The following is a 26,482-nucleotide window of genomic DNA, read 5'->3' as shown; positions in this document are numbered from 1 at the left end:
GTGCCCAGTTTGAACTGAGATGTGCCATAAGTCAGATATCAAAGACTTATTATGAAGAATGTAAAATAACAGTTATATTTTTATTTTGATTACAAGTTAAAAGGATGACATTTTGAATATATTGAATTATGTAAAATGTGTTATTAAATGAAGCTCATCTGTCTTATTTTTTAAAATATGACTTCTAGAAAATTTAATTTACATGTAGAGTTAATATTATATTTCTATTGGTGGTTCTAAGGGATCAGTGAGAAATAAGAGAAAGATCATGTTCAGATTCTCTATTTCATCATTTGGGTTTGATGTCATTCACTGATCTTCTTATGTATTCCAAACCGTTTCAAATTTCATGTGGATTTGGGTAAGACTGAGCTTTCATACTAATCACAGAGAACTTACTTTCCCATATATGTTTGTTCAGCGTCCCCCACTGAGTATAGTCTTCATAATAGTGTTTATGGTCCTGTTTCTAATTTTATACTGCATGCATCAGTTAAAATGCTGAAGATTCAGGAGGGTTTGCTTTGCTTCAGTGTATGCTCTGGTAGACTATATGTTATCCCGAAGAACATATTTTCTCCTCCACTCTCTCTGTCTCCTCCCAGAGGTGCTTGTGATCTTCCAAGCACACTTTGGGAGGATGTTATCAGCCTTACTTTGTTTCAGTGAGAAGAGAACAGTTTCCATAGTAGGAACTATCTAAAAATGTCTCCTTAGTAATGAAAGCATTTATTGCCAAGACTTTTGTTGCTTTGTCAATTGTCTATATTGGCTGTAACCGCCAGGATTTTGCTGTTTAATTATTCAAACCACATAAATGGGCAATCTTTCATATATTATCTCTATTTCTTCTTTAAAATGAATTATAAAATTTTAACTTTGACCCATATTTGTATAGATGAAATATCTGAGACTCAGAAAAGTTAATGATTTGCCTATAGTCACACAATTAGACTTCTGACTACAATCCTTTTGGCTGTATTCCTTACTTCTGCTGTTGTTCTGGTAAGGAAGTAATTTATATTTCTGAAAACTAAATGGATAAAGCCCAATAGTGCACTGTGGAAATTGAGATGTGCAGGCCACAAGTCCCCAATGTCTGTTCTGCATTTATTTCAACACACCAAATATTTGACCTCCGTGAAAAGAATGCCAAGGTAAATTAGGCAGAACCAGAAACAGGAACTCATATACATGCCATATATTAGTGGCAATTTCAGATGTTTGAGTTTCTTTCTTTGTACAGTTGAAAGTGGAATAATATTTGTCAGGGCTAGACAAACAGTAGGTGCTGGCAGAAGACCTTGCCTTGTATATGACTCACTTCCATTAGTACAGTACACTTCGACATGACTTTTTAATTGTGGGGAGTGCCTCAGCCCTACTCATCATGCCCAGCCTAAACCTCCATCTTCCCTGGATTTAAGGACAAGATACTTGTTTAAATTCCACTTAAGTTATATGATCCCTTTACTTAAAGTCTAATATTTTATGCATTTTTATTCTATTAAGTCTAAATCCTTATGCTTGATTTTCAAGGAATTTCTTATTCTGACCTAAGCACACAAATATATCATCCTTTATAGAATCCTTTCCTCTTAGCAAAATGAGGTGTCCTTACTGTCCTTTAAACATACTTCTTTCTGCTGAGTCTTTTATGCCGTTTAATTCACTTGCCTTTTATTCTCTTTTTAGAATCTGAATCCTATGTACTTATCCAGGTCTAGCTCAAATCCCAAGACTCATCTCTTACTTTTAACTCTTTAGTGTTTACAATTTGTACCAAAATACAATTTAGAATTTATTTTGTGGCAGGGTAGGGCCCTTGCCACCCTCCCACTACACTAACTTTTACCAAGGAGGAAACTGGTGTTACCAAGAAAGACCTGTTTATAATTTAGGAGTTCCCATTCTCGAGATTATAATGAGGATCTAGAGTCATCTCCACCCTTGGAGATAGATCCAAGATTGGGGTCCTTCGGCACAGGTGTAAAGGTTGATCCATTGCCTAAATCTCTTACATTGGCACAGAAGATGATGTACACACACACACACATACACACACACGCCAAAACTCAGGAAGGAAGGAAGGGAGGGAGGGAGGGAGGGAAGGAAGGAGGGAAGGAAAGGTGAGCGGGCGGGGGGGAAAGAAAGAAGGAGACCCTTTGAAATCCATTGAGAAATGATACTGTTCTGGTCAACCTCACAGAAAATGGATATTTCTTGTCATTTTCTGACTTACCATATTGTGACCAAGCATAGTGCTATTATTTTAGTTTTTTTACTAAGACCTTTACTAGGATTCACCTGGTTTATAACTTTCTACCTTTAAATATAACTGAATCTGCTGGAAGGTGGTGGCAGAGTCTGTAATCCCAGATATTCAGGAGGCTGAGGCTGGAGGATCGCAAGTTTGAGGTAAACTTGGGGAACTGAGCCAGACTCTGTTTCAAAATAAAAACTAAACTGGGCATGGTGGCACACATCTGTAATCCCAGTGGCTCAGAATGGTGAAACAGGAGAATTGGGATTTCAAAGCCAACCTTAGCAACTTAACGAGGCCCTGAGTAACTCATTGGGACCTATCTCTAAATAAAATACAAAAGAGGGCTGGGGATGTGGCTCAGTGGTTTAGTTCCCAAGAGTTTCATCTCTGATAGCAAAAAAAATTAATAATAAATGAATAAATAAAATAAAAAGGACTGGGGATGTGGCTCAGCAGTAGAGCACCCCTGGATATTTGTACTAGGGAGTACAAAAAAAAAGAATTTTCAATACATATTACTTTTTGTCTAGTTTATTTATTCAGAATCTCCCTGTTTTTGCTATTATCAATAGTTCTTTATTCTTGCTAAGTATGTTTCCAAAATTTATTATCTATTTTCCTATTGATATACATTGGGGATTTTTTTTTAAGTAAACCAGGTTATATTTATACAGTCGAAAATTATTAAGCAATGAAAATAAGAAGTACATTCACATTCAACAACTTGGATAAATCTTATAAAAATACATATGGAGCTAAAAAAGCCACATACCAAAGAACACATGTGTATGATTACACTGTATAAAGTAACAAAACAGGCAAAACTAATCCTTGTTATTAGAAGTTAAAATAGTGCCTAACTCTGGGGGAGCGGAGGGAATAATTAGGGGAGCAATGAGAAAGGGCTCATGAAAGTGCATTTGATGTCCAATTTCTTGACCTGGGTTAGGGTTCACTGGATATGTTACTTTGTGATAATTCATTGTGCTATACGTGATTTTCTTTTGTCTGTTATATTTAATAAAAGAGAAGCTCTATTAACAGTAAAAAAAAATCAATCTCTACATTCATGTAATATTAATCAAATGTCTACTATATGGTTAATATGAGTATAAGGGTTCTGAGGCATGTAAGACAGACATGTTCCCACAGTCCAACATTGGGGATTTTTTGACTATTACAAATAAAACCACCATGAATAGTTGTGCACAAGTCTCAGTGTGGATGTATGCTTTTATTTCTCTGGAGTAAATATCTCGACAGATTTGATTTAATTTGTAAAGCAACTGCCAAACAGTTTTCTAACAGTTTGTGCCATTGTTTATACTACATGTTATAGTCTGCAGTTCTAAGAGAGATACCATAGTCTTCATCTTTGTCAACATTTGTTATGATGAGTCTTAAATTTTGTCCATCCTACTGTATGTGTAATAACATTGCAGTTTTGTTTTACATTTCAACTTATGTTGGATATCCTTTCATGTGCACATTCACCATATTTGTGTCTACTTTGGTGAAGAAAAAAAAGTCTTCTGCCCATCTTTTCAAATTGGGTGATTTTTCTTATTAATAAGTTGTAAGAATCATTTGTATATCCTAGATATCATTCTCTTGAGAGAGATATGTTTTGCCAGTACTTTTTCCTAGTCTGTCAGCTTACCTTTCCATTTCCATAACAATGAACATACAATAGACAAAGTTTGTTGTTGTTGTTGTTTTTGGTACTGGGGATGGAACTCAGGGTCATACCACCACTGAGCCACATCCCCAGTCCTATTTAGTATTTTATTTAGAGACAGGGTCTCACTGAGTTGCTTAGTGCCTCACTTTTGCTGAGGCTGGCTTTGAACTTGCAATCCCCCTGCCTCAGCCTTTTGAGCCACTGGTATTACAGGTATGCACCACCACACCCAGCATGAGACAAAGTTTTTGAGGAGAGGAAAAAAGAGAGCGTGAGGCAGAGAGAGCTAGTTAGTTTTAAAAGCCTCTGCCAAGCAGCTTTTTATATTTTCTTCCAGAAGTTGTATAGGTTTAGCTGCTACATTTAGGTCTGTAGTCTATTCCTACCAGTAGTGTGTGAGGGCTCCCATTGATCCACATCCTTGCCAACTTATTATTATCTTTTTGATTATAACCATCTTGATAGATGTGAAGTAGTATCTCACTGAGGTTGTACATTTCCCTAATGGTGCTGGGTATCCTTTCATTTGCTTATTTGGTTTTGCATATTTTCTTTGGAGAAATGTCTATTCTAATTTCTTGCCATTTGTCTTTTCATATTGAACAATAAGAATTGCTTGTATATTCTAGGTAGTTATATATATTCTAACTACATGAATTGTAAATGTTTTCTTCTATGATTGTATTTTCACTTTCTTCGATGGTAGCCTTTAAAAGTTTTAAATTTGATGAAGTTCATTACTTTATTATTTTTTCTTTTGGTGCTTGGGCCTTTGGTGTCTTAAATACAAAGTCATTGTCTACCCCAAGATTTACCTATGCTTTCTTACATTTAGTTTTGGTTCTTACATATATATGTGTTGTCCATTTTGAATTCTTACATTTATGTCTGTGGTCCATTTTGAGGTAATTTTTATGTGGGGTAGGGCTTAACTTAATTCTTTTGCATTAAAGACTATATAATTTTGAGATAATATTTTCATTTGGAATGCAATTCTAGGATATCAGTTTTTTTTTCTTTCAGAACTTGAAAATGTTGATGTTCTGGTTTGCATGGTTCTTGAATGAATTTTGACATTTTACTTTCACTCCTTTGTACATAATGGTATCTGTTTTCTGTAGATGCTTTTCAATTTTTTTCTTAGCACTGGTTTTAAGCATTTAGTGTAAATTTGTGTCATCTTTATCATTTTTCTTATTCATTGAGCTTTTTGAATCTGAGTGTTCATCAGATATAGAACATTTTTATTTATTATTTCTTCAAATGTGTTTTTCCCACCTCTTTTAGGAACTACCATAACATATATATTGGACTGGTTGAAGCTGTGCATACTGATGCTTTGTTCAGTTCAGTCTCTTTCTCCGTGTTTGATTTTGGAGTCTTTATCACTGCATATTCAGTTTGCTGATATTGACTTCTTCAATGTTGAATCTGCTGTTAATCTCATTCAGTGTAATTTTCACCTTAGCCATTGTTTTATCTGATTTTATCTAATTTTATCTGTTTTATCTAATTCAGACATTTTTATATCTTCTTTTTCTCCTTTACATGCTTATGCTTTTCCATAGCATCTTGAACATATGGTATACAACTGTATTAATGTCTTTGTATAATAACTCTGTCACAGTGTAATTAATGATCATTTTTATTAATTTTCTTTTCAACATGGGTTATATTTTCCTCGCTCTTTGCATACCTCATACATTTTTATTGGATTCCAAACATTGTGAATTTACCTTGTTCAGTACTGGATATTTTGTATTCTTTTAAATATTCTTGAGCTGTGTACAGTTTTTTGCTGAACTATCTTGGAAACATTTTGTATTCTTTTAAATATTCTTGAGCTGTGTACAGCTTTTTTTCTGAACTATCTTGGAAACATTTTTATCTTTTTAAGATTCTTCTAGACAGGAGTTACCTTCAATCTTGGGCTATTTTGTCCCTTTTACTGACTATGTTACTTGATGCCCTTTTATTATAGATTTTCCATTCTAGCTGGTGATTACAAAAATTGATCTGCATGCCAACAATCACCACCACCTTCCATTCTGTTCCTTTCTGAAGGTTCTTTCTCTGGCCTTACATGTGAGCCCATTGTTACATAGCCACAGACTTCAGGGGAACCCTCCATAGATGTCTAGGGAGCTAGTGCATGTACACAGTCTCCCTCCCTCTGCAGTTCTCTACTCTCTCCTTTATTCTGCTCTGGGACTTCTAGCTGCGTCAGTCTCTTCAGACTTTAAAATCCATCTCTTTAACTCAGGAGATTTTCTATTTGAGTTTTCCTTCTCTGGCTGTGGCCTGAAAAATTCTTTCCAGGGAGTAAATTGGGATAATCCTAGCACTCATCTCTCATGCCTAACTTTATCTTAGAAGTCACTCTTATGCTGCTTATTATCTAATATCTGAGAACTGTTGTTTGTATTTTGTCCACTTTTTTTTCCAATGTTTCATATGCGAGGGTAAATCTGTTGCCCCTCTTGGAGAGATTTAGTCTTCCATAAATGTTTAACACTATTCTCTGGCACATCATTTACAATAGATGAGGTTCTTCCTGGTAACAGCAGCGGTAGGCCTACTGAATGCTCCTAGGCAAGTGCCTTCACAAATTTCCAATGGTATATGTTATTATGCTGCCAATTATTTGTTTCAGATATGTTTTTGTCTCATTTAGATTGTACTCTGACATTAGGAACCCTTCATATCTTAGAATTTTATGTCCCCTCCACCCAAACTGGTCACATTTACCTTTAACAATTACTCAACCCTTACCCCGTAAGAATTCCCTTTGAGGTATTAAAGAATAATTCACTTGAGATTATTTATCTCCATGCCAACAATCACCACCACATTCTATCCTGTTCCTTTTCTGAAGGTTTTTAATATAACCTTATATTAAACATGTTAAACATCAATGCCACATATTTAAATGCTATGAGTAAAAGTGAATGCTGATTCATCCACTAATTGTATGTATCCTGGTAGAAAGAACCACCACTACTTTATTGTGGCCAGTTGAGAAATTTTCTTCTCATTATCCACCAGACTAGTTAATATGTCTTTAAGGCAATAAGTTTAAAAAATAATACTGATAAATCAAAATATTGAAAACTCTACAAACTAAGCAGCTAGTTCTTCAGTAACTGGAAGCACTGACTATGCATATAAAAGTATATCTGATTATGAGTCAAAGTAAATATCAAGAAGGTAATATGCAATTAGATCATTTTGGTCTTCTGATTTTTCCACCAATGAATTATCATTAATTTCTATTCTACAATAAGAAAAAATCTACAACATACCATATTCTATAATAAGAAAAATAAGAAAAAATTAAAACTAGTTTTAAAAGATCTACTTAAATATTCCAGTATCATGTAACCAAACAACTACTCTCCACACAAGTATGTTTTTATTCAACAAACACATTCAGGGGTACATTCCTGGAGTTGAGGATGCATCCTGCTGAGAGGTGGACCTTAAATGCCTTGTTCTCATAGCTTATTTCCTCTCAGTACTATTTATATATGGGGGCTTAATAGTTAATATATGTGTTTAGGTTAATAGTGTAGTATATTTATAATATTATTGGAACCATGAGTTTATCCAACAAATCATTTGTTAACTCTCTCATACTTTCTAGGCATTTCCCTAGTCACTGATGTAACAGTAGTGAACAAAACAACTAATTTCCTGCTCCTGTTGGAAATTGTGTTTGAGGTTGGGTCAGAGCATTCAAATAGATAAACAAATGTAAGGCAAGTGGTAAGAGAAGTCTAAAGTAGTAAGGCAAGTCTGAAGAGAAAGAAAGGCAGGGTAATGGGCTTGATAGTCATGACAAGAGGCTCTATTTTGTGTAGGATGGCCAGGAAAAGTCTTTATCACATGAAATGCCACTGTTACAGAGACATGATAAAGTGATAACTAGTTAGCTAGTTAGATGATTTGGGCAGTTAAGGTTGAGGCAAAGTTGCAAGTATAAATGCTCTGAAGCAGGGGTGGGATTGGTGTATTTAAATGGAACTAACAGACTAGAGAAGAATGTTAGGAAATGGGGAGAAAAGGATGAGGGGAGTCACATTGAATAAGAACAGTCCATAATAAGGCAGGGCAATCCATAATCAAGTCATGGCTTTTTTTTCCCTGATACCAGAGATTGAACCCCCAGGGGCACTTAAACACTGAGCCACACCCACAGTCCTTTTTAAAATATTTTATTTAGAGATAGGGTCTCACTGAGTTTCTTAGGGACTCACTACATTTCTGAGGCTGGCTTTGAACTCAGGATCCTCCTGACATCCTCCTGAGCTGCTGGGATTACAGATGAGTACAACCAGGCCTGGCTAAAGTCATTGCCTTTTATTTGGAAATGGGAAGCTATAGGAAGTTTTTGAGCAGAGAGACACAATCAAATTTATATTTAAGAATATCACTCTAGTTGCCATCAGGACAATAGATATTGGGGAAAATGAGGGCAGAAGCAAGGACAGAAGAAGGCTATGGGAATCATTCAGGTGACTTATGATGTGGGTTTGGCCTGTATATTGGCTTAGCAGATGCAGAGGAGTGGTCAGATTCTGGGCATGTTTCAAATGCTTATTTGGAAAGAAGGATGTCAGAAAAATAAATGAATAAAATGCTTTATAATTTATATCAAATTCTAGAAAATGCAAAACAATCTATGATGACAGGAGATGTTTGGAGTCAGCCCAGAAAAGGAGAGGGGAGGGATTACAAAGAAGGATGAAATACTTTTTTGATTTTGGTGATAGTCTCATGAGTATATTCATGTCAAAACTTATAAAATCGTACACCTTAAATGTGCAATTTATTGTAGGTCAACTATATCTCAATAAAATTATAAAAATAAAGACATAATATTGTCTAATGGACTGGAGTTGGAATGTGAGAGAAAAGAGATCAAAGGTGGTTTGTAAGTTTTGGGCTTTGAGCACCTGGATAATGGGAATTAAATTGTCATTCTTATTTCTGAGATAGGGAAGACTGAAAGCAGATTTTGAGAGAAAAATGAGTTCAGTTTTCAACATGTTGTTAGAGATGCCTACTAGATACATTTTATAACATAATAAATACATGGTAGAAAAGAAATGAAGAATGACTCAGACAGTTTCTCTGTATGATCCACTGGTTCTCCAGAAAGCGCAGAAGTACACTGGACCAACGGGGACCTCTCATGGCCCCTGTAGACAAATGTTTGTGCACACCTTTTTTTCCCATCGTTTTCTTTATTTAACATTATGAACATGGTGGACTACATTCTTTTATCTAAGTTTTAAAGATTCAGTTAATTTGGAACTGATGGGTTCATTGTTGGAGGTTGATGAATAACCTTAGCAGAGACTATAGTAACAAGCCCTTGGTCACAGACAAACGAGAATGGCTCCACCCAGGATGGGAGCATTGCAGACACTCTTCCTTGGGCTGGCTAGCTTGTGCCTTTCCCCCCTTAACTGTACATATCAGTAATTCAGCTATATTATGATTTAAATCAGATTTTGCTCCTCTTGTCAGAAAGTACAATTGCTTGTTAGTTGATAGGTTGTGATGAAAAGGAGTCTACTCCTTGGGCTTGATACTTAGCTCCATTACTCACTGGATGTGTGACTGCCTCAATTTACTCTAAAATAAGGATTGGAATAGGACCTACTACTACTGTAAAGTACTATTGTTATGAAGATTAAATGAATTGATATGTATAAAACCTTCAGAATAACAACTGGACATAAAGAAAGCATTCAAGAAATGTTAGCTACTAGCTTTCTTCTCTGACAATCGGTTTTGTCAGTTGGTTCCCACTAAGTTGTGGACTTTTTTGGACCAGGACCAGATATCTTGTCTTTTGATTTTCATCCACTCCCACACCATGCTAGGGCTTTGTCCAGCGTCTGGCATGAATGGTAGCACAAAATGAGAGTTAAAAATATGCTTTTGAATTAAATAATTTCTTCCCTTACGGATAAAGATAAGAATCTCAAGATCTTAGCCTGAAGACTAATGTCCATCTCTCTGCCCCCACCTGTCCCCGCTTTAAAAAAAAAGCAGGCCACTGTCTCCAGTTTACACCCTCACTCACAGTTCCATTCACCTTCCCCTTTCCTAATCAGAGGGATCTTGGGGTGGGGCTTCAAGGAACCTCTAGGAGTTTGAAGGGGAGGGAGCCTGGAACCATAGACTAGCTGTGACAAGTCAGGGGTGGGATTTGGTAGTTCAGAAAAGGAGGTACCAGACCAGGAATGGGGGATGGGAGTGATGGTGGAGTGGGCTAGTTCAGGATGAACCAGAAATGAGACGTTGAGGAAAGCCAGAAAGGACCAGTTGGCAGGGGGGGGATGGGTGGGTGATGACTAGAATCATGTGGAGGGTCGCTTGTGAGGGCACAGAAGCAAAGGCAGGTGATTGGACGAGAAGGAGAGTCCTAGTTGCCAAGGCAGCGACTAGAGGAGAAGGTCTTCAGTCGAGGAGAAGGTCTGGACTAGAGAAGGACGGAGCTCCAGCTCCGTGCATTCTCCAGTAGAGTCTGTGGATCGACCCCCAGATATCCCTGCTGAAGTGTCACCCGGGAAAGGCTTAAGCCTTCCCTGGTGCCACCCCTCTGCGCTTGGCTACCCACACGCCCCTTGAGCCCCATCTCCTACGCGCCCACAGACGCCCGCCGCAGCCTACTCCACCGGCTCACCCAGGTGACCACAACATGGCTGTGGCGCAGGTGCTGGTCTTCTGGCTGTTCATGGTGCTCTTCTGGCTGTTCGTGCTGCGGCCGAACTGGCGAGTGCCAGGCCAACCGGACCCGAACACCGGCCAGCGCTGGTCGAAACACAAACTCTGTGCAGACGACAAATGCAGCAGTGAGTGCGCAGGCAGGCGGGCAGCCCAGGGTCTCCACTGTGGCTCTTTGGGGCCGCATGGGGCTCCGATCTCCCGGTGCCCAGCCCCGAGGGCTGGGTGAGGGGGTCGCAGGATGACGGGTGGGGAGCAGGAGTGACAGAGCCTTGGGACCCTGCGTGTGTCACCTCTGGCTCTGCTGGCGCCCCAGCCAGCCCGCTAGGGTTGTGGGGGGCTTCGACTCCCACTTGTTGCCAGTGTTTTATTTTTCTCTACTGACTGAGGCGGGGGTTGGGAAACACGATTTCCCAGGGACAGGTCTCAGTTTATTCCCTTCCAGGATTCGCCTAGGATCTCAGTGGGTGATGGGGATGTGCCTACGCTGTAGCAGAGCGCTTTTCTGCCCCCTCTACAGGGACCTGGGCAGTATCAGGGCAGATGCTCTCCAGGGCTCGGTGGCCCTAATTCCCGTGGCAGGTTGATGGTGGGGCTCCTTGGGAAAGGCTCACTGGCCCCTTCGTCCTTTTGCGTCGTTAAAAGGCTGGTTTTGCCTTTTAACAGGGACTAGAGTTTAGGCTTGGGAAGAGCACCGAGTCCTGGCACGCAATGTGTTCCGAGGTCTTGGCCCCGACTCTGCTTCAATCCTGTCATTTCTGTGCATAGAAGCCTCCCTTCATATTTGAGGTAGGGTAGCAGGTGGGCCAATAATCTTTTGCTTTTGAAAGAGGCCAAGGATCTGCACCAGCCACCTGGGAACTGCAGCCTCTTCTGTGCGCAGGAATCGGACAGAATTGCTTCCCAGTCCTGGATTGGAGGTGGGCAGTGGGGAGGATGTAGCCATTCAGATTCAGATGAAGAGGTTTGTTGCAATAACAATAATAAATACTCCAAGATTTTTATAAGCCAATTCAGTTTTAGACTCAGTCACTAGTGTTGTTGGAACCTCTTTCCTCTATATATTTACTGGCCCAGAATACTTCTTATGGACTCCCACTTGGTTTCTAGTAACCTTGCAACTTGATGACCGTGTTGTCCATAAATTGTAAGCAGTACATATTTTAAAATATTCATGCTAAAAAGGCCAAGAAGTTTACCATTGAGCTCTTTATGCCTAAATTGGTGTTACCAAAACCAAATTTTGTAATTTGAATTGTTTGTTCCACTCCAATAAAGAAAAAAGATGTCTCCAATATATGTTAAGAAGTTCCTAGAGGTAACCCTAAGGCTGGAATAAATAAACACTCAGAGAAGCAAAGCAGCTGCCATGATATTTTCTTTCATTTTTGCTATTCTTTGCTATTGAGTGCTATCCTACGTGGGATACCTGGACAATCTCATCACTGATGCTTCGTCAGTACTAAGACATGGTGTTGGTTAGGTTCAGTGGGGTAACATAACTTGAGAAATGGCCTGTGTCCAAACAGATGTGACCAAAAACAACAGGTGGGTCTGTGTTGTGTTGTAGGAAGTAGTGAGGTGTGTATGTAAGGTGTCCTTGTGTGCCTTCCAAATAAGTGCTCCAAAAAAAAAAAAACTTAATAGGTGCTCCATAGTATGCATTATGTTGTCACCTAATATATTACTGATTTATAAATCCTCTATGACCTAAGGGGGAACAAGAGAAACATTGCCATTTCCACTTGTGATGAGAATTCCCCACCTTAAAGTGTCTCTCACCTTCAACTTGGCCTCTTAATTATATATGAATTAGGATGCTGACAGTTCTGAAAATAGTCCTATTTTAGCTTCAAAAAAACAAGTTACCCTCTCCAAATCTGTGTTTGTTCCTCCAACATATATTTTTATAAAACAAACATTCTTGTGTATTTTACTGCTAATTGGCTTTTAGAAAAAGTGTTATTTCCATTTCTTTGTGCTTTTTACATACATCTATTGTCCATTTCATCTTAAATCAGAAACTGTCTATTTGGTCAACCAAAAGAAAAATGTTGCTTCTACCAGTTTCTAGATCAATTGTGATCCTAGTCCTGCATTTTAAGCATGAAGGTATTGCCTGACATTTTCTCATGGTTAAACTTGTTCCTTGTCAGATAGGATACCCATTTTTGATTTTGTTTATTAAAAAAAAATACGAATGAGGATGTTTTGAAACAATCTTAATGTTGGATATAGTCAACAATATTTGCTCAGAGAAAATATATTTCCTGGTTATTTACCCAGATCCTGAACCCAGAGACAGCAACTCTGCTGCAAATGAAATTGACAGTGTTTATGGCTGCATGGTAGCACTTGCAGCCACTTAAAGGTAATGTCTTTTAGCAGTTAGTTCAAGTTAATTAACCCTTTGGGGGTTCCTGGATATTCTAACCTCTTCCCTATTACCTCTGCATGAAGCCATACTTAAGCCTGTCCATGTCTACACTTGGATTTACATATTTGCAAAATGAAGCTTTCTATGATTATGAAACAGAAAAAAATTGAGGCCTGCAAGAACCAAGAGTTTCACTGAAACCAGCTATGGTTGGTGGTAGCCACTTTGCTTTTTATTTCTCAGCACAGAGAAAAATAGAGAAGCTTCCTTTTCCCTCGTCTAATTGCAGGGAATATTGTATTTTATAGCAATAAAATCTCTAAGGATTTTAGATACTTTGAGCAGGTGAATTAAAAGTGATTCCAGAGAGTACTGGAAAAACTTGATTTTTGTTCATAGTGGGATTCATATTTCCTGATGAGTCAATATGGACTGTGAAAAATCAAATCCTAATGTTTGTTTTTTCTTTTTTCAATGTTCATATACAGTGTTAATGTATCGAGGTGAAGCTGTTGAAGATTTCACAGGACCAGATTGTCGTTTTGTAAATTTTAAAAAAGGTGACCCTGTATTTGTCTACTATAAACTTGCAGAGGTATCACCAGAACTTTGGGCCGGAAGTGTAAGTAAAAGTTTGACAGGTGTTATATTCTTACTTTTGATGGGTAGCAGTGTAGATTTAAATGACTGATTTCTTGGGGTCTTTGTAGAGTTAACCTGACCTCTTTGCCAGGCCCTGTGCTCCTAACACACCTTAGGCCTGGCACAGCATAGAAAGTCAGGAGACTTTCTGAAACAGAACTCTACTGGTTGTGGTTGCTACCCCTCACATCAAGTTCCAGAAGGCTCTACACATCATGAAGGTCGTCATGGTGAAAACCTGACAATTCTTAGCTTTGCTGCTTCAAAAGGGAAGGATTCATGGACATTAGAGTTAATCCTGTAAATTAAGTCTGAGATAGTAACTCAGGCATGCATATTTAAAGTTGATTTTTTTGTGTATTTTACCTAATCATTTGTGCTGTTTTTACTCTAAAAAAGCAGAATATTATGTTCATTGTGTGCTTCCCCCCCCCTTTTTTTTTGCAACTTCTGGGTCATCCATTTCCTGCTTTTCCTATATTCTATGCCTGAAGGTTCCCCCAGGGGTTCTACTTCCAGCCAGTTGTATGGATCTTCTGATGAAAGACATGACATTGTTTATATCATGCTTTGATATTTTAAATGGGGAGATTCACTAGGAGTGACCTCATTGAGAGGCTTATGAGTATTGTCCTTTTCATTTAAAAAAATGTGATAGGTGGATTGTTTACTTAAAATAGTAGCAAGGGTCTTTGATGACTGTAGGAATGTTCCAGTTTAGAGACATTCCGGGTTGCATCCTTGAAAGTTCTCACCCTAAATAAAACACCACACAGCAGAAAATAAGACAGAAAATAAAGAGTAATCCCTATGGAAAACTAGTTTCATTTTGTTGTCATTTCTGACTCTTAGGGAATGATCTTGAAACATGGTGCCTCTGGGTACAAACTTTATATTTAGACAGAGTCCCAGTTGCAGTACTCCATATAAAGAACCATCTATTGTTTCTTTCAAGTATACCAAATAGGATTGGTAACCTTTAAACTTGGAACTGTTTTTCCATGTACCTAAGTGGCATTTTTCATGTAGTAGTCATCTTTCTCACCTTCTTTGGGCTTTTGGATAAATGGGCTTGATTTGCATTTTCTCCTCTCACATTATAGCCTGTTAACTCTGTTCATCCCTAGGACTCTTGCCATTCTGGGTGGCAGCACTCATCCTGTCTTCCTGAGGAGCCCTGCTTTCAGCACCTGACCAGAAAGGATCTTTGCCAACTGAATGAGTGTTTGGGTGGCACTTTGTTTGCATTGCTCCTCTGGCATTCATTTGTCTTCTTTGCCTTCAGTCAGGTTGTGTTTTATCTGAGCTCCCTATAAAGTGAAAAACTCAGTTAGGAAAGGACCCCTGTCTAATCCATCTTCCTTTTGAATATTTCCTTTCAGGGCAGTGGCACTTAAGTAAATTTGTTCTGATAGTAGCTTATGCAGAATTTGTTCTCTTGTGGCAGTTCTTGGCTCCCCACCCACAAATCAAATCAACAGCACCTTGGCAGGGATGATGTATGGAAGCAAAATTAGATATAAAAATTATTTCCAGTCATGAACCTCCATGATTCTGCATCATTTTTTTTCATATCACAAGAAATGGGATACCACCCAGTGTGTAATTATGGAGCTTTATATAATCTATGGTCTCATTTGACACAGATTAAGAAGAGATAAATGTGTTCCCTTTCTCCATACATCTCTGGTTTCTTTCCCTTTTCCAAATTTAACCTTAATAGAATTTTCATCAGAAGGGAATAGTGTATTTCCCCTCAGACTCGCCTCTCATGTCATAAGTGTTATACTTAAGAAATTAAAAACTCTTTAGTTTTCAAAATGATTCTCCTTTTGAGTTTTTAGTTTTTATTCTGCAATGTTGTTGATTTTCTAGAGTCTCAGACTTTATCTGCAGTGATGAAGCTTTTAATTGCTCCGTCTTATCTAATCTTCATGGCAGTATTCTACCACTAATACTGGCTCTCAGATGGTTTCTAGATATAACAAGAACATTCATGAATAGGGATATTTTAGAGGTAGTGATAAGATGCCTTTTTTAATTTTCTTTTTTGGGCATTTGATTTGCCTATCAGTTTCCTTTAATTATTGGCAAGAATCTTCTGTTCCTTTTAGTCAGTAGTTAGTAATAGGAGTGTCTTTCTCAAGGAGAACTTTATATACCTTTTGTACACTTTATGTAACTTCATATAATTTAACTGTTGGTGCTGAAAATAAATGGGGTTCTTTTCTGCAGAGGATTTATTTTGGGTGAAACTGAAGCTTGATATGTGGTTTCATATGCATTATATTGTAATTTTATTTTCTCCCCTGCTGAGGGCCATTGTCAAGTAGGAATGAAGCTTCAAAATTTCCTTGCCAGCGTACCCCATGTTAAATGGATTTCACTGTTGACATTGCATGTTAGGTGACCTTGCTCAAGGACCAAGGCAGATCCAGGTTTAGAGCTGATCAGGTTTGAGGAAGTATCCCACTCCTTAGGGTGTTCCCGGTTTAAGACAAAAGGAGTTTTAGGGAAGTTGGAGGTTGAAGATGATTGCTGCTGGGAGTAGGGCGTGCCTGCAGCCTGAGTTCCCGCTGAGTTCTCCTGGAGAAAAAGTTTTTAGGAGGTGAATTGTTCGGGAGATTGGATTGCCCCTGAACCTTGTGTGGAGGTGGTGTGAGTCGGGAATAAAGAATTGCTGTTTGAATCTACAAGGCTGTGAATGCCTCCTGATTCTGTGCCCAGCCAAGACTGCAGCATTAATTTTCTCCCCCCTTCTGATTAATTAAACAACAAGCAATGTGGCTAAAGGACTGTGCCTGGTAGGTTGTTCAATTCAACATATGGTTCTTACCCGTCATGGGAGAACTGATCTTTAGACGTCAGTTTCCTGTCTTGGGTTGAATCCACTGCAACCAGATCAACCCGTCACTGACTACCAGTCCAGCATTCATCCATGCTTGTGGATAGGCCTAAGCACCAGTGTGGGGGGGTGAGGTTCTTGCCTCACCTCTGTTGGCCCCCAAATTTAACCTTGGTGCCAGTGGGGGGGGGTGAGGTTCTTGCCTCACCTCTGTTGGCCCCCAAATTTTAGACTATCACTAGTAGAAGGGAGGAGGATAGAGAAATGCCACGACACCAAGCCAATTGACGGCTCCTTTGGAAAAATTGTGTCACTGGTGACACCATCAGCAAAGATGCCAGCATTACCACAATTAACATGGGGTGTGCTGGCAAGGAAATTGCATCACTGGTGACACCATCAGCAAGGATATGCCAGCAGTACCACAATTCGCTGCACCAGACGATAGTTCACAATGCATGCAACTCATATATAGTCCAGGCAAGTTCTGCAAGCAGTTCAAATCGGAGGAGTCTATCAATATGTCCATTTCCTCCAAAAGTAAATCAATTCCTTGATTGAGCATTACTTGTTGAGTTATATTCATTGATGCATCAGTTTATACACTTTACTGTGATAGCTATCATAGAAGCTGTAGTTTGGTTTTCTTAGTCTTTACTGGCACTGGGATGGAGATGGGAATTCTGGCAATAATGTTAAAGAGACATTATCCTGAACAGAATTATTAAATATAATGAAAAGGAAAAGTGAAAGTAAACAAACAGATCTGTTAATCACCTTTAAAAACAATAGTAAGCAAACAGTTCTGTTAACCACCTTTGAAAACAGTCATTAACAGCTGTTTACCTAATTTAGATTAAACCACTTAAATCACGTGAATAAAAAAAAATTCGGATCCATTTTTTCATGAGCGCTCCTCATATAAAAATATAGACATACACACATACTGACATGCAACACAAAACAGTGCACACAGAACATACAACACATAAGACAATAATAACAGCCTTGTAGCTTTACCTAGGTAAAATCTCCATTGCAATGTTTAAAAACTCCACAGTCAAAAAATAAAACAGTCAAAAAACAAAGTTGATCAGAAAAACATTAACCTAGGTTTGTATGAGCTCAAAAAATAAAATACAACTTTATGATGTGGGAAAAATGCAATAATAAAATAGATATTGAAAAAAGGCACCGTGGTTAATCACTGTCGCAGATGTAAGAATAGCCAAGCTGGAGCTCTGAATATCAGCTGTTATGGATTTGAGTCAAATTATCTTCTTTTTGGTCTGTAGAAATTGTTTTCGTTAGTGTCTCTGGAATCTAAATCGGCTGCTGTTCTCCCTGTGGAAACACAAAAACAGAACCCCGACTCCAGACAAACACTGGATCAGGAGCTTTCCAATGTCCTGTTAGAATATCTTTCCAAAGTACCTTAGGCTTATGTACATTTTTTTGGATACATGTGTCTTTCCACAGCATTAAGTCCTGATGAATCCAAATTTAAAAAGTTTAGAGTAAAAAAAGGGTTATTTTAAGTTTATCTTTGGGGGTATATACCCCTTTAAGATCCTTTTAAATTTAAGTCTTTCAAAAGCATTTTGCCTTAGTTTTTAGAATTACTTTAGTCCTTTTAATTTTTAGATGTGGTTTGAAACCATAGTTGTCTTAGCCTTTTGTATTTTCTATCTGAAATACCTTTACTTGACATTTTTAACCATTTTCTATCTTATTTCTGTCTTCTAGTTTTCTTCTAAGGTTTTTATATTTACCCTTAGTTGCTTTCTTCTCTCCTAGTTTTCTTTTGTTTCCTATTTTGTGGGTATAAAATTCTTGTCTTTCTACATCTTTTTATCTTCCTATATCTTTTTTACCTTTCTACATCTTCTCTCTTTTTTTTTACCTTTTTGTACTTCTGTTTTTGAAGTTTTCCACTTCAAATTTTTAATCTTCTTTATCTAAATCTTTTATCTTATTATCTTCCCATTTTCATGGGTTATATTTTTTTTCCTCCATCATGAAGGCATCTTAACCACCTTCAATTTAACCTTTTAAAGCTTTTTGCAATGTACTTAGGCATTTTATAACTTTTTACTTTAACAAAGATTATCTCATCTCCCTCTTTTTAGTTTAATAAGTATATTTTAATAGTTTGATGAGTAAAGCAATTTTTTTTCCCGCCATGAAGGTATCTCAACAACCTTCAATTTAACCTTTTAAAGCATTTCATTTATCATCTATACTGTACTTTTAAATGTACTTTTTCACCACCTACAGCTTCACTCTTTTAAACGAGGCTTAGATTTTGTTTAAATCGCTTAATATTAGTTTACATGGCTGCCCTTCAACCAAAGGCTCTTTTTTACTCCATTAAGAAGCTTTTTCTCAATCTTCCATGTACAAATACCTTTTTTTTCTTTCTACCTTTCTCAAGCTTTTAAATTAAGTCTAGTTTCCTGAAAATCTTTTTAAATGACATTTTACAACTTTTCACTTTACCACACAGAGATTATCTCAACTAGAAACATTTCTTTTTCCTTTAACCTTTTATATTAAAATATATTTCCACATCTTGAATCTTTTTATATCTCTTTTTTAACCATTAACCCTTTTTATAAATTCACATTCTAAAACAACCCTTATAAAATTACTCCACTTTAATAAGATGAAATACTTTCATGTTTTTTAAGGTACTGTTATACTGTAATTGAAACCCAGCTGAAACTTCTTATACTCTCTGTATATAAATTACACATGATAGAATCTTAACACTTAGTAACCTTGTTTCAGCAAAGACACAGACCAAAGCAATATTAAACATTTTTCCATTTGCCAATTTATGAAAACACACATAATGTTTAAATATATTACCTTATGGAACTTAATAAGTAAAGAGTACTTGATTTCATATTTACTGGTTGATATTTTAACATTTTAGCTTTGTAAATAAATCAGCTGTCTGTAAAAACCAAGACAAGTATAGTGAACAGAACTAGCCATCTCTTTCTTGTTGAAGAAAAATCCTTCTACAGGATACCATAATGGTCCCATTGATATACTTAATAACTCATCTTTATAAAGCCATGGGCTACATTTTTGTATTGTATCAACACATGCCATAGTTTTTCTTGGTCTTACTGGGGTACCTTCTTCCTCTAACAATTTTTCTTCCTTGGAGGCGAACAACTTCAAACCTTGAGTCAACCATTTTTCCCAGTTTTCCTGAGAAAGTTTTAGGAACAGGCCACTTGAAATGAAAACAAAATAAATCAAAACAAGAACACATTGTTTTTTGAAATGGTCACCCATTTTTTTGCTCTCCTTCAGGAGCGAGCAAATTCACTTACCCCCAAGCTTCAGACATCCCACGTACGGGCCACCATAATGCCGCAGTCTTGGCTGGGCACAGAATCAGGAGGCACTCACAGCCTTGTAGATTCAAACAGCAATTCTTTATTCCCGACTCACACCGCCTCCACACAGGTTCAGGGGCAATCCAATCTCCCAAACAATACATCTCCTAAAAACTTTTTCTCCAGTAGAACTCAGTGGGAACTCAGGCTGCAGGCATGCCCTACTCCCAACAGCAATCATCTTCAACCTCCAACTTCCCTAAAACTCCTTTTGTCTTAAACCAGGAACACCCTAAGGAGTGGGATACTTCCTCAAACCTGATCAGCTCTAAACCCGGATCTGCCTTGGTCCTTGAGCAAGGTCACCTTACATGTAATGTCAACAGCGAAATCCATTTAACATGGGGTACGCTGGCAAGGAAATTTTGAAGCTTCATTCCTACTTGACAATGGCCCTCAGCACTCCCCAAGTGCTTGTAAAAGTAGATTTGGACAAAGCTAGGAAAGCATATACTATCAATACATCTGCTATAGTGGTAATACATTCTAGAGATTTTTGTATTGTTTTTACTTATTAATTTTTATGAATATTGTGTATTGGTTAAGAAAGACATAAATATTGGTTTATGAGCAATGCTACAAAATGTACAGGTAAATTGTTGCTAGAGGTTATTTGGAATTGCATTTATAACCAGCTTTGATTTACATAGTTTTAACCATATAGTATCCAATAATCTTCTATGCAGATCTTTTATTTACTTCAGAAGTCTTAACTTTATATGCTCTGTGTTGAGAATTAAGCTAAATGTAAAAAAGAAAACTTCAGTGGTTGGAAATGTTGCTTTAATAGTTCTGTACTTTATTTTTATTTGGAATAATAATCTCAGTGTAATTGTTATAGCAACTTTCTTTCTTGGTTATACCATATACCTATCTATTATGTGTATATTTCCTGCCACTTCTGAGAAATCTCTTATTTATATTCCTTGTACAGAATTTATTTGATATTTGTCTCTTTTGCACTATAGGTTGGCCGTATGTTTGGATACTTTCCAAAAGATTTCATCAAGGTAGTTCGTGGATATATTAAAGAAGAGCTACAAATTCCAACAGATGTAAGTTATGGATTTCTTTTTTGTTCTCAATTGTAAACTGGCTTATAAATCCATCAGTTATATTCAGTTAACTGCTTCTGAATGTTTTATAATGTGTTTGGGGGGCAATCTAACATTTGTGTGTCAGATTTTCATTTGAAATCAGACTACCTGTAAAAAAAAAAAGTTTGAAAGGCATTCAAGGGTGATTATATTATAATCTGAGAGTTGTCTAATATATTGAAACAGATATTCTAAGAGGCAAATAATTTCATTTTACAGGCAAATCTCATTGGATAGTTATTAGACATTTTAAGTATATTTAGGTTAAATTAATAAACTCTAACTTTTATACTAGGTTAGAAATATGTACTTACAAAGGTTTTCTTATTCTTAGTCATATATGGGATCATCATAGTCATGTTATAGATTTGGAAAAGGGGACCTGAGCATTTCAGGTGATGTTCAGTCTCAGATCTTTTAAGGCCCCAACTGCTTCCTTTATACAACATTCCTGTATGGTGCTCTGACTTAAATTGATTTTGTGACTGAAAGGATTTCGTGTTCTAGAATTCTCACTTCAGCTGATTATTTTCTAGAGTTTTAAATTGTATAGTAATTGATGCCCACCAACACTGAAACATCTTTGGGCAGCTCTTTGTAGTGGCTGTAGAATATGCAAGCTGCTAGGCTAGGACAGTTCTTAGATTAGATGGACTGAATGGATAAAGTCATCCTGTTTGTTGTTGCTGTTCCTAAAATTTCTTTATAATCTCAGGGGCCATAAAATCACTTCTGTTGCTTGTTGGACTTCATTGTTGGTAAAGAGAGTTCTTGGGATTTAAGCTGTGACAGCAGTTCACTGATTACAGAGAACTCATTTGTTTTGAACTCTGCCTTCTTATTGTATTTCCCATTACATGCATCCCTCATGGCTTAGAAATGCATGTGATGAGGAGAGGAAATCACTCATCCCTACTACGTTGAACTGCCTCCCCCACCCCTGGAACCCCCGCAGAATATTATGGAGATTTAATTAGGAATGGAAATTTTTTAAAAACATGTCCATTCATACTATGGCTCCTTTTATATCAATTTGCTTACTAGTAGCAAGAAGGAAGACTAGATAATATACACATAATCCTGAGAGAGATCTTAGTGACTGTGAAACCCTGATGAAGAGAAAGGTGTATACCTTGTTGAATCTTGTTTTCAGTTTGTTCTTGTGGTAATAGTAATGTGAGGAGCCTCCTTAATATCATTCTTTATTCCATCCAATGTACTTGTATCTCAGTAAGATACTTTAAAACTGATTCATCTTTCTCAAGGCTGCAGGATCTTCCAGCTTCTCCTGAGCAAATGATTAAGAGTTAAATTTCTGAAACATAGGTGTAGATATTAAGAGCTGGAGGATCCTATAAGTGATACCTTGCCTTTCCCTACTTATGTTCAGAGCAAATTGAGAGAGACCCAAGAGTCAGGCAATTGGAGACCAAATTGTCACCATTTTTACTCATTATGCTTTTTAAAGAATATGACCCATGTTAAAAAAAGAAAGAAAGAAAGAATAGACTTTCTAACACTGTAGTCTAGAAAAAGACAGATTTACTCAGCCATAGATGGAGTTAGGCAGTGGGGGTTGGAAGAGGGTAATCTGGTTGACCTCAAAGATTCTTTAGAACCAATCCTGAATTTGGGAGCGTGGATGAGTTTGCTTTTGTGATACTTTGTTATTGACACATTAATGGTTTTCTTTTCCTTTTAGGAGACAGATTTTGTTTGTTTTGATGTTGGAGTAGATGATTTTGATAATTATAACGTAGAAGAACTTCTAGAATTTTGGGAATTGTATGATTCTGCAAATGAAGATTCTGAGAAAGCTATAGAAAAAGTGGGACAATTTCCTGAAGTCTCCCAGGATGTTGAACCTGAACCTAAACCAGTAGTAGCAAACTCACAAGAAATTGAAAGTGCATTCTCAGAAAACACTGTGGATCTTGAGGAACAATTTTTGGCTCAGAAGAACCATCCTCATGCAGATAGTCAAACAGGTAATGCTCAGGGTGAACAAACTTCATTTGAACTTTTTGAAGAAATACTACCAGATAAATTGAAAGTGCCAGAAAGTGAAAAAAAAACAAAACCAGCAACATTTCTCAGGTCTCAAACGAACAGGAGAAGACTGATGCTTATAAACTTTTGAAAAAAGAAATCAATCCTTATCTAGAAACCAAAGAAAACAAACAAGAAATGAGTATAATTTGGAAGATTTTAAAGAAAACTGAAACCACAGCCAAAAGGGTAGACATGATGGACAAGGAACGAGGTGATATGGAAATGGGAAAGGAGGAAAGTCCTCTGGCAGATGAGGAAGCCCAGGGACTGTTTGACAGAAGTGACGAGGAAAACACTCAGACTTCAGGGATAAGTGAAGTATTTCAGGATAAAGATTCTGACGATCTTGAAAAAGACAACCCTAAGGAACATCTGAACACTTTAGGGTCTACAGAAAAAGCTACTGGAAAAGAAACCTCAAAAGAGGACCTTGAGGACATAGGGCATATCACAGACGCAAAAAGCCAGGGTCCTGCTTCTGCAGACCTTGAAGATGATATATTCCCACAGAGTCCACATATAGCCCTAAAGCCAGAGCTTAGCAATCAGGAGGAAGACTTGCCCATAATCCGCAGCTTCTTTATAGAACAAAAGTCCTTGCAACGCTTCCTGAAGTACATTAATGTCCAAGAACTGGAAGCCATGTTGCAAGAAATGTCTTTAAAGCTGAAGTCAGCACAGCAGGAGAGCCTGCCCTATAACCTAATGCCCTATTATCTAGAAAAAGTTCTAGATAAGGTCTTCCGTGCCTCTGAGTCACACATTTTGAGCGTAGCAGAGCAAATGCTTGATAATCGTGTGAATGATAATACAGACTCAGGAATAAAGGAAAGTAACATATTTGAAGAGGCTGCAGTGCTTGATGATATCCAAGACTTGATCTATTTTGTGAGGTACAAGCACTCCACAGTGGAGGAGACTGTTCCATTGATAACAGCGCCTCCTCTAGAGGAAATCTGGGCTAACGCTGAAGGTAAATTCCTGCCTGTGGCTTGGGCTGGAGAAAAGGAGTTGTTCTTCCAGATGTTTTCGTGTATTATTGTAAAGTTCTGTTCAGTTTCCATGTGCCTAAAGGAGAAAGAAGGCTGACTCAGGAGCCCCATATGTTCCTTTATTCATTCTTTTGGGCTACAGTATGAAAGGATATTGCTTATTCTTTTTTTCCTTTAGGACAGTTGGGATTGGTTTGCATGTTCAATAAGAAATTTTATAAAAAGCAAAAGAGAAAGATATAAATGAGAAACTAATGCACAAAAGTAGACCTGTTAACAGTACACATTTTATGTTAAAATTATAAAAGGGCTTTATTAAACATAATTTCTTAATCATAAAATACCTGTACTAGATCATGTGGGTGTGGAGTGACTAGCATAACCTTTTTTTTTTAGTATTTAATCTCTTTTTATGTGATGCTGAGGATCGAACCCAGTGCCTCACCTGCACTAGGCAAGTGTTCTACCAGTGCCTCACCTGCACTAGGCACTGTGACTCATATATTTAGTGAAACACTCGATGAATATTGAAACTGAAGAGAGACAGTTCTTATTCTATAGCATAAAATAAAATAGCCATTTCCCCTTTCAATTTTAGAGCTACTTATAACAGGAGGTACTCCTGTTGATGCTGCTGATACAGAAAACCAACTAGAGATAAAGGTCGAAGAGCCAGCAGATGCCACCCTTTTGGACAACATACTTTTCTTGTTATATTCATTCTTGCTTTATTTGTCTAAGATGGTAAGTTTGACATAGTTTCTTCAGTTAGAATGTTGATTATTTATTAGTTTTTAAGTGGCTTCTGGTCATGAAGTGAAAAACTTAAAATGTCTTTATGAAAATGACTCTTGACCCTTTGAGTAGATAGCTCCTGAAACAAAAGCCATAGGGGTGTGGCTTTATTGGCTACTTGGTTTAGCACATGAGGAAGATTTGCTATCTACCAAGGCTGGACATTTGCACACCTGTAAAAACTTTGTTCTTCCTTTCAGAACCTTTCATTCTGGCAGGGAGATAACAGCATTCACTTGAAACACAGTAAGATAATGGCAGAAAGAGAGGTATTTATTTGATGGTAGAACATTATTGTCCATAAATGCATTTATTATGGTTGGAAGGGTGATCAGTAAGGTCAGAAAGTGGTTGAGATGTGTTTGAAGCACAGGCAAAGGGCAAACAGGAGTCTGACATGTGGTTTGTTGTTGATTAGACAGGCTGGGGTGGTGGGGGAAGCTGGCAGTCAGAAGAAATGTGTTCAGAGAAATGGAAACATGAAGAAAGGATATTTGGGGAGGGCAGGAGAATGTGAATAGTTGGTGTTGTAAAGTGTGAAGTTGGAGGGGGATGGGCCTGTTGGAGAGGCCAGCAAATCTTAAAGGAAGTCATGAGCCAAAGTAGCATTAGACCATTAATAGTGGGGATCCTTAGAAAGTTTTAAGAATGAAAGGAATTAGGTTAGATCTGTTTCTTAGAAAGAGTCACTTAAGGCTGATCTTTCTAAAGAAAATCATGATCCAAATAAGACATTTAATCTGTCTAGAAGCTTATCTAAGCATTTTAGGACTTACCTCCCCCCTATTGGTATTTGTTGATATTGGACGTATAGAGTTTAATTATAGGAATGAGAAAGCTTTTAGAGGTTGGAGGATAAGATGGTCCTAGGGCCATTGTGACAGTAATCCTCCTCAACTGAAGTTGTTTCCTGTAGGTTGTATTATTTCAAGGCTTGTGTAAGAAAGATGATGTTGTTGTTTTCCTTGTAAAATGTATAGATTTTGAAGCCAGGTAGATCTGGTTTCAAATCCCAAGGTTATCATTTAGAAGTTTGGGCAAATAACTAAACTTTTGAAAAAAGTTTTCCTCATCTGAAAAATGTAGATAATGCTTACTCCAATCATAAGAATTAAATGATTTGACAAGGTAAAATGTCTGGTGAGGTGTCTGGCATTTTGAAGGGTTTTACCCCTACACATGCCCTAATTCTCATGTAGACAGTCAGAAGGTGGTATAAAGACAATGAATACCTGGGGAGGAAAGACCACCAGGGTGGAAAAGATGTGGTGGGGAGAAACCATTTTTCAGTTGGCTCCATGTTTGTTCATGATGGTGGCAGCCACCTGGGTAAGGGGTATATACGAGCCAGGCAGTTAGAATAATTATATTTCCAGTGATTAAAGCAGTCTTCCACAGTCATAATTTGATTATCAGAATGAATCAGCATCACTTGGAAAGTTAACAGCCTCATGATATGGGAAGGATTTCTTTATTCATATTTTTAGGTATGCACAGAGCCCTCCTCTAGGTCTAGGTCAGGGGACATGAATGTGGTGCAGGTATGGTCAGTGATTGTACGGTGATAGGTAAGACATAGACGTG

General features: G+C 37.6%; 1 protein-coding gene across 17 annotated transcripts in view; it reads left to right on the top strand.

The window, feature by feature from the left end:
- The window catches only part of LOC144372581 (transport and Golgi organization protein 1 homolog), a 140,856-nt gene extending 115,994 nt beyond the window's left edge, over window positions 1-24,862 (top strand). For 14 of the 17 annotated variants that reach the window (XM_078035926.1, XM_078035925.1, XM_078035931.1 and 11 more), the window contains 4 exons: window positions 13,551-13,684; window positions 20,931-21,017; window positions 22,762-23,047; window positions 24,702-24,862. In XM_078035926.1, coding sequence (XP_077892052.1) covers window positions 13,551-13,684; window positions 20,931-21,017; window positions 22,762-23,047; window positions 24,702-24,862 — 668 coding nt within the window. Of the gene's footprint in view, window positions 1-13,550; window positions 13,687-20,930; window positions 21,018-22,761; window positions 24,085-24,701 lie in introns of those variants that run through there. The other 3 variants (XM_078035932.1, XM_078035917.1, XR_013432548.1) reach the window with 3 other exon arrangements.
- The last annotated feature ends 1,620 nt before the right edge of the window (window positions 24,863-26,482 follow it).

Source organism: Ictidomys tridecemlineatus, unplaced genomic scaffold (genome assembly GCF_052094955.1).
Source record: "Ictidomys tridecemlineatus isolate mIctTri1 unplaced genomic scaffold, mIctTri1.hap1 Scaffold_133, whole genome shotgun sequence".
Lineage (NCBI taxonomy): Eukaryota > Metazoa > Chordata > Mammalia > Rodentia > Sciuridae > Ictidomys > Ictidomys tridecemlineatus.
Note: the sequence above shows the minus strand (reverse complement) of the source record. Positions and strands in the feature narration are given on the sequence as shown.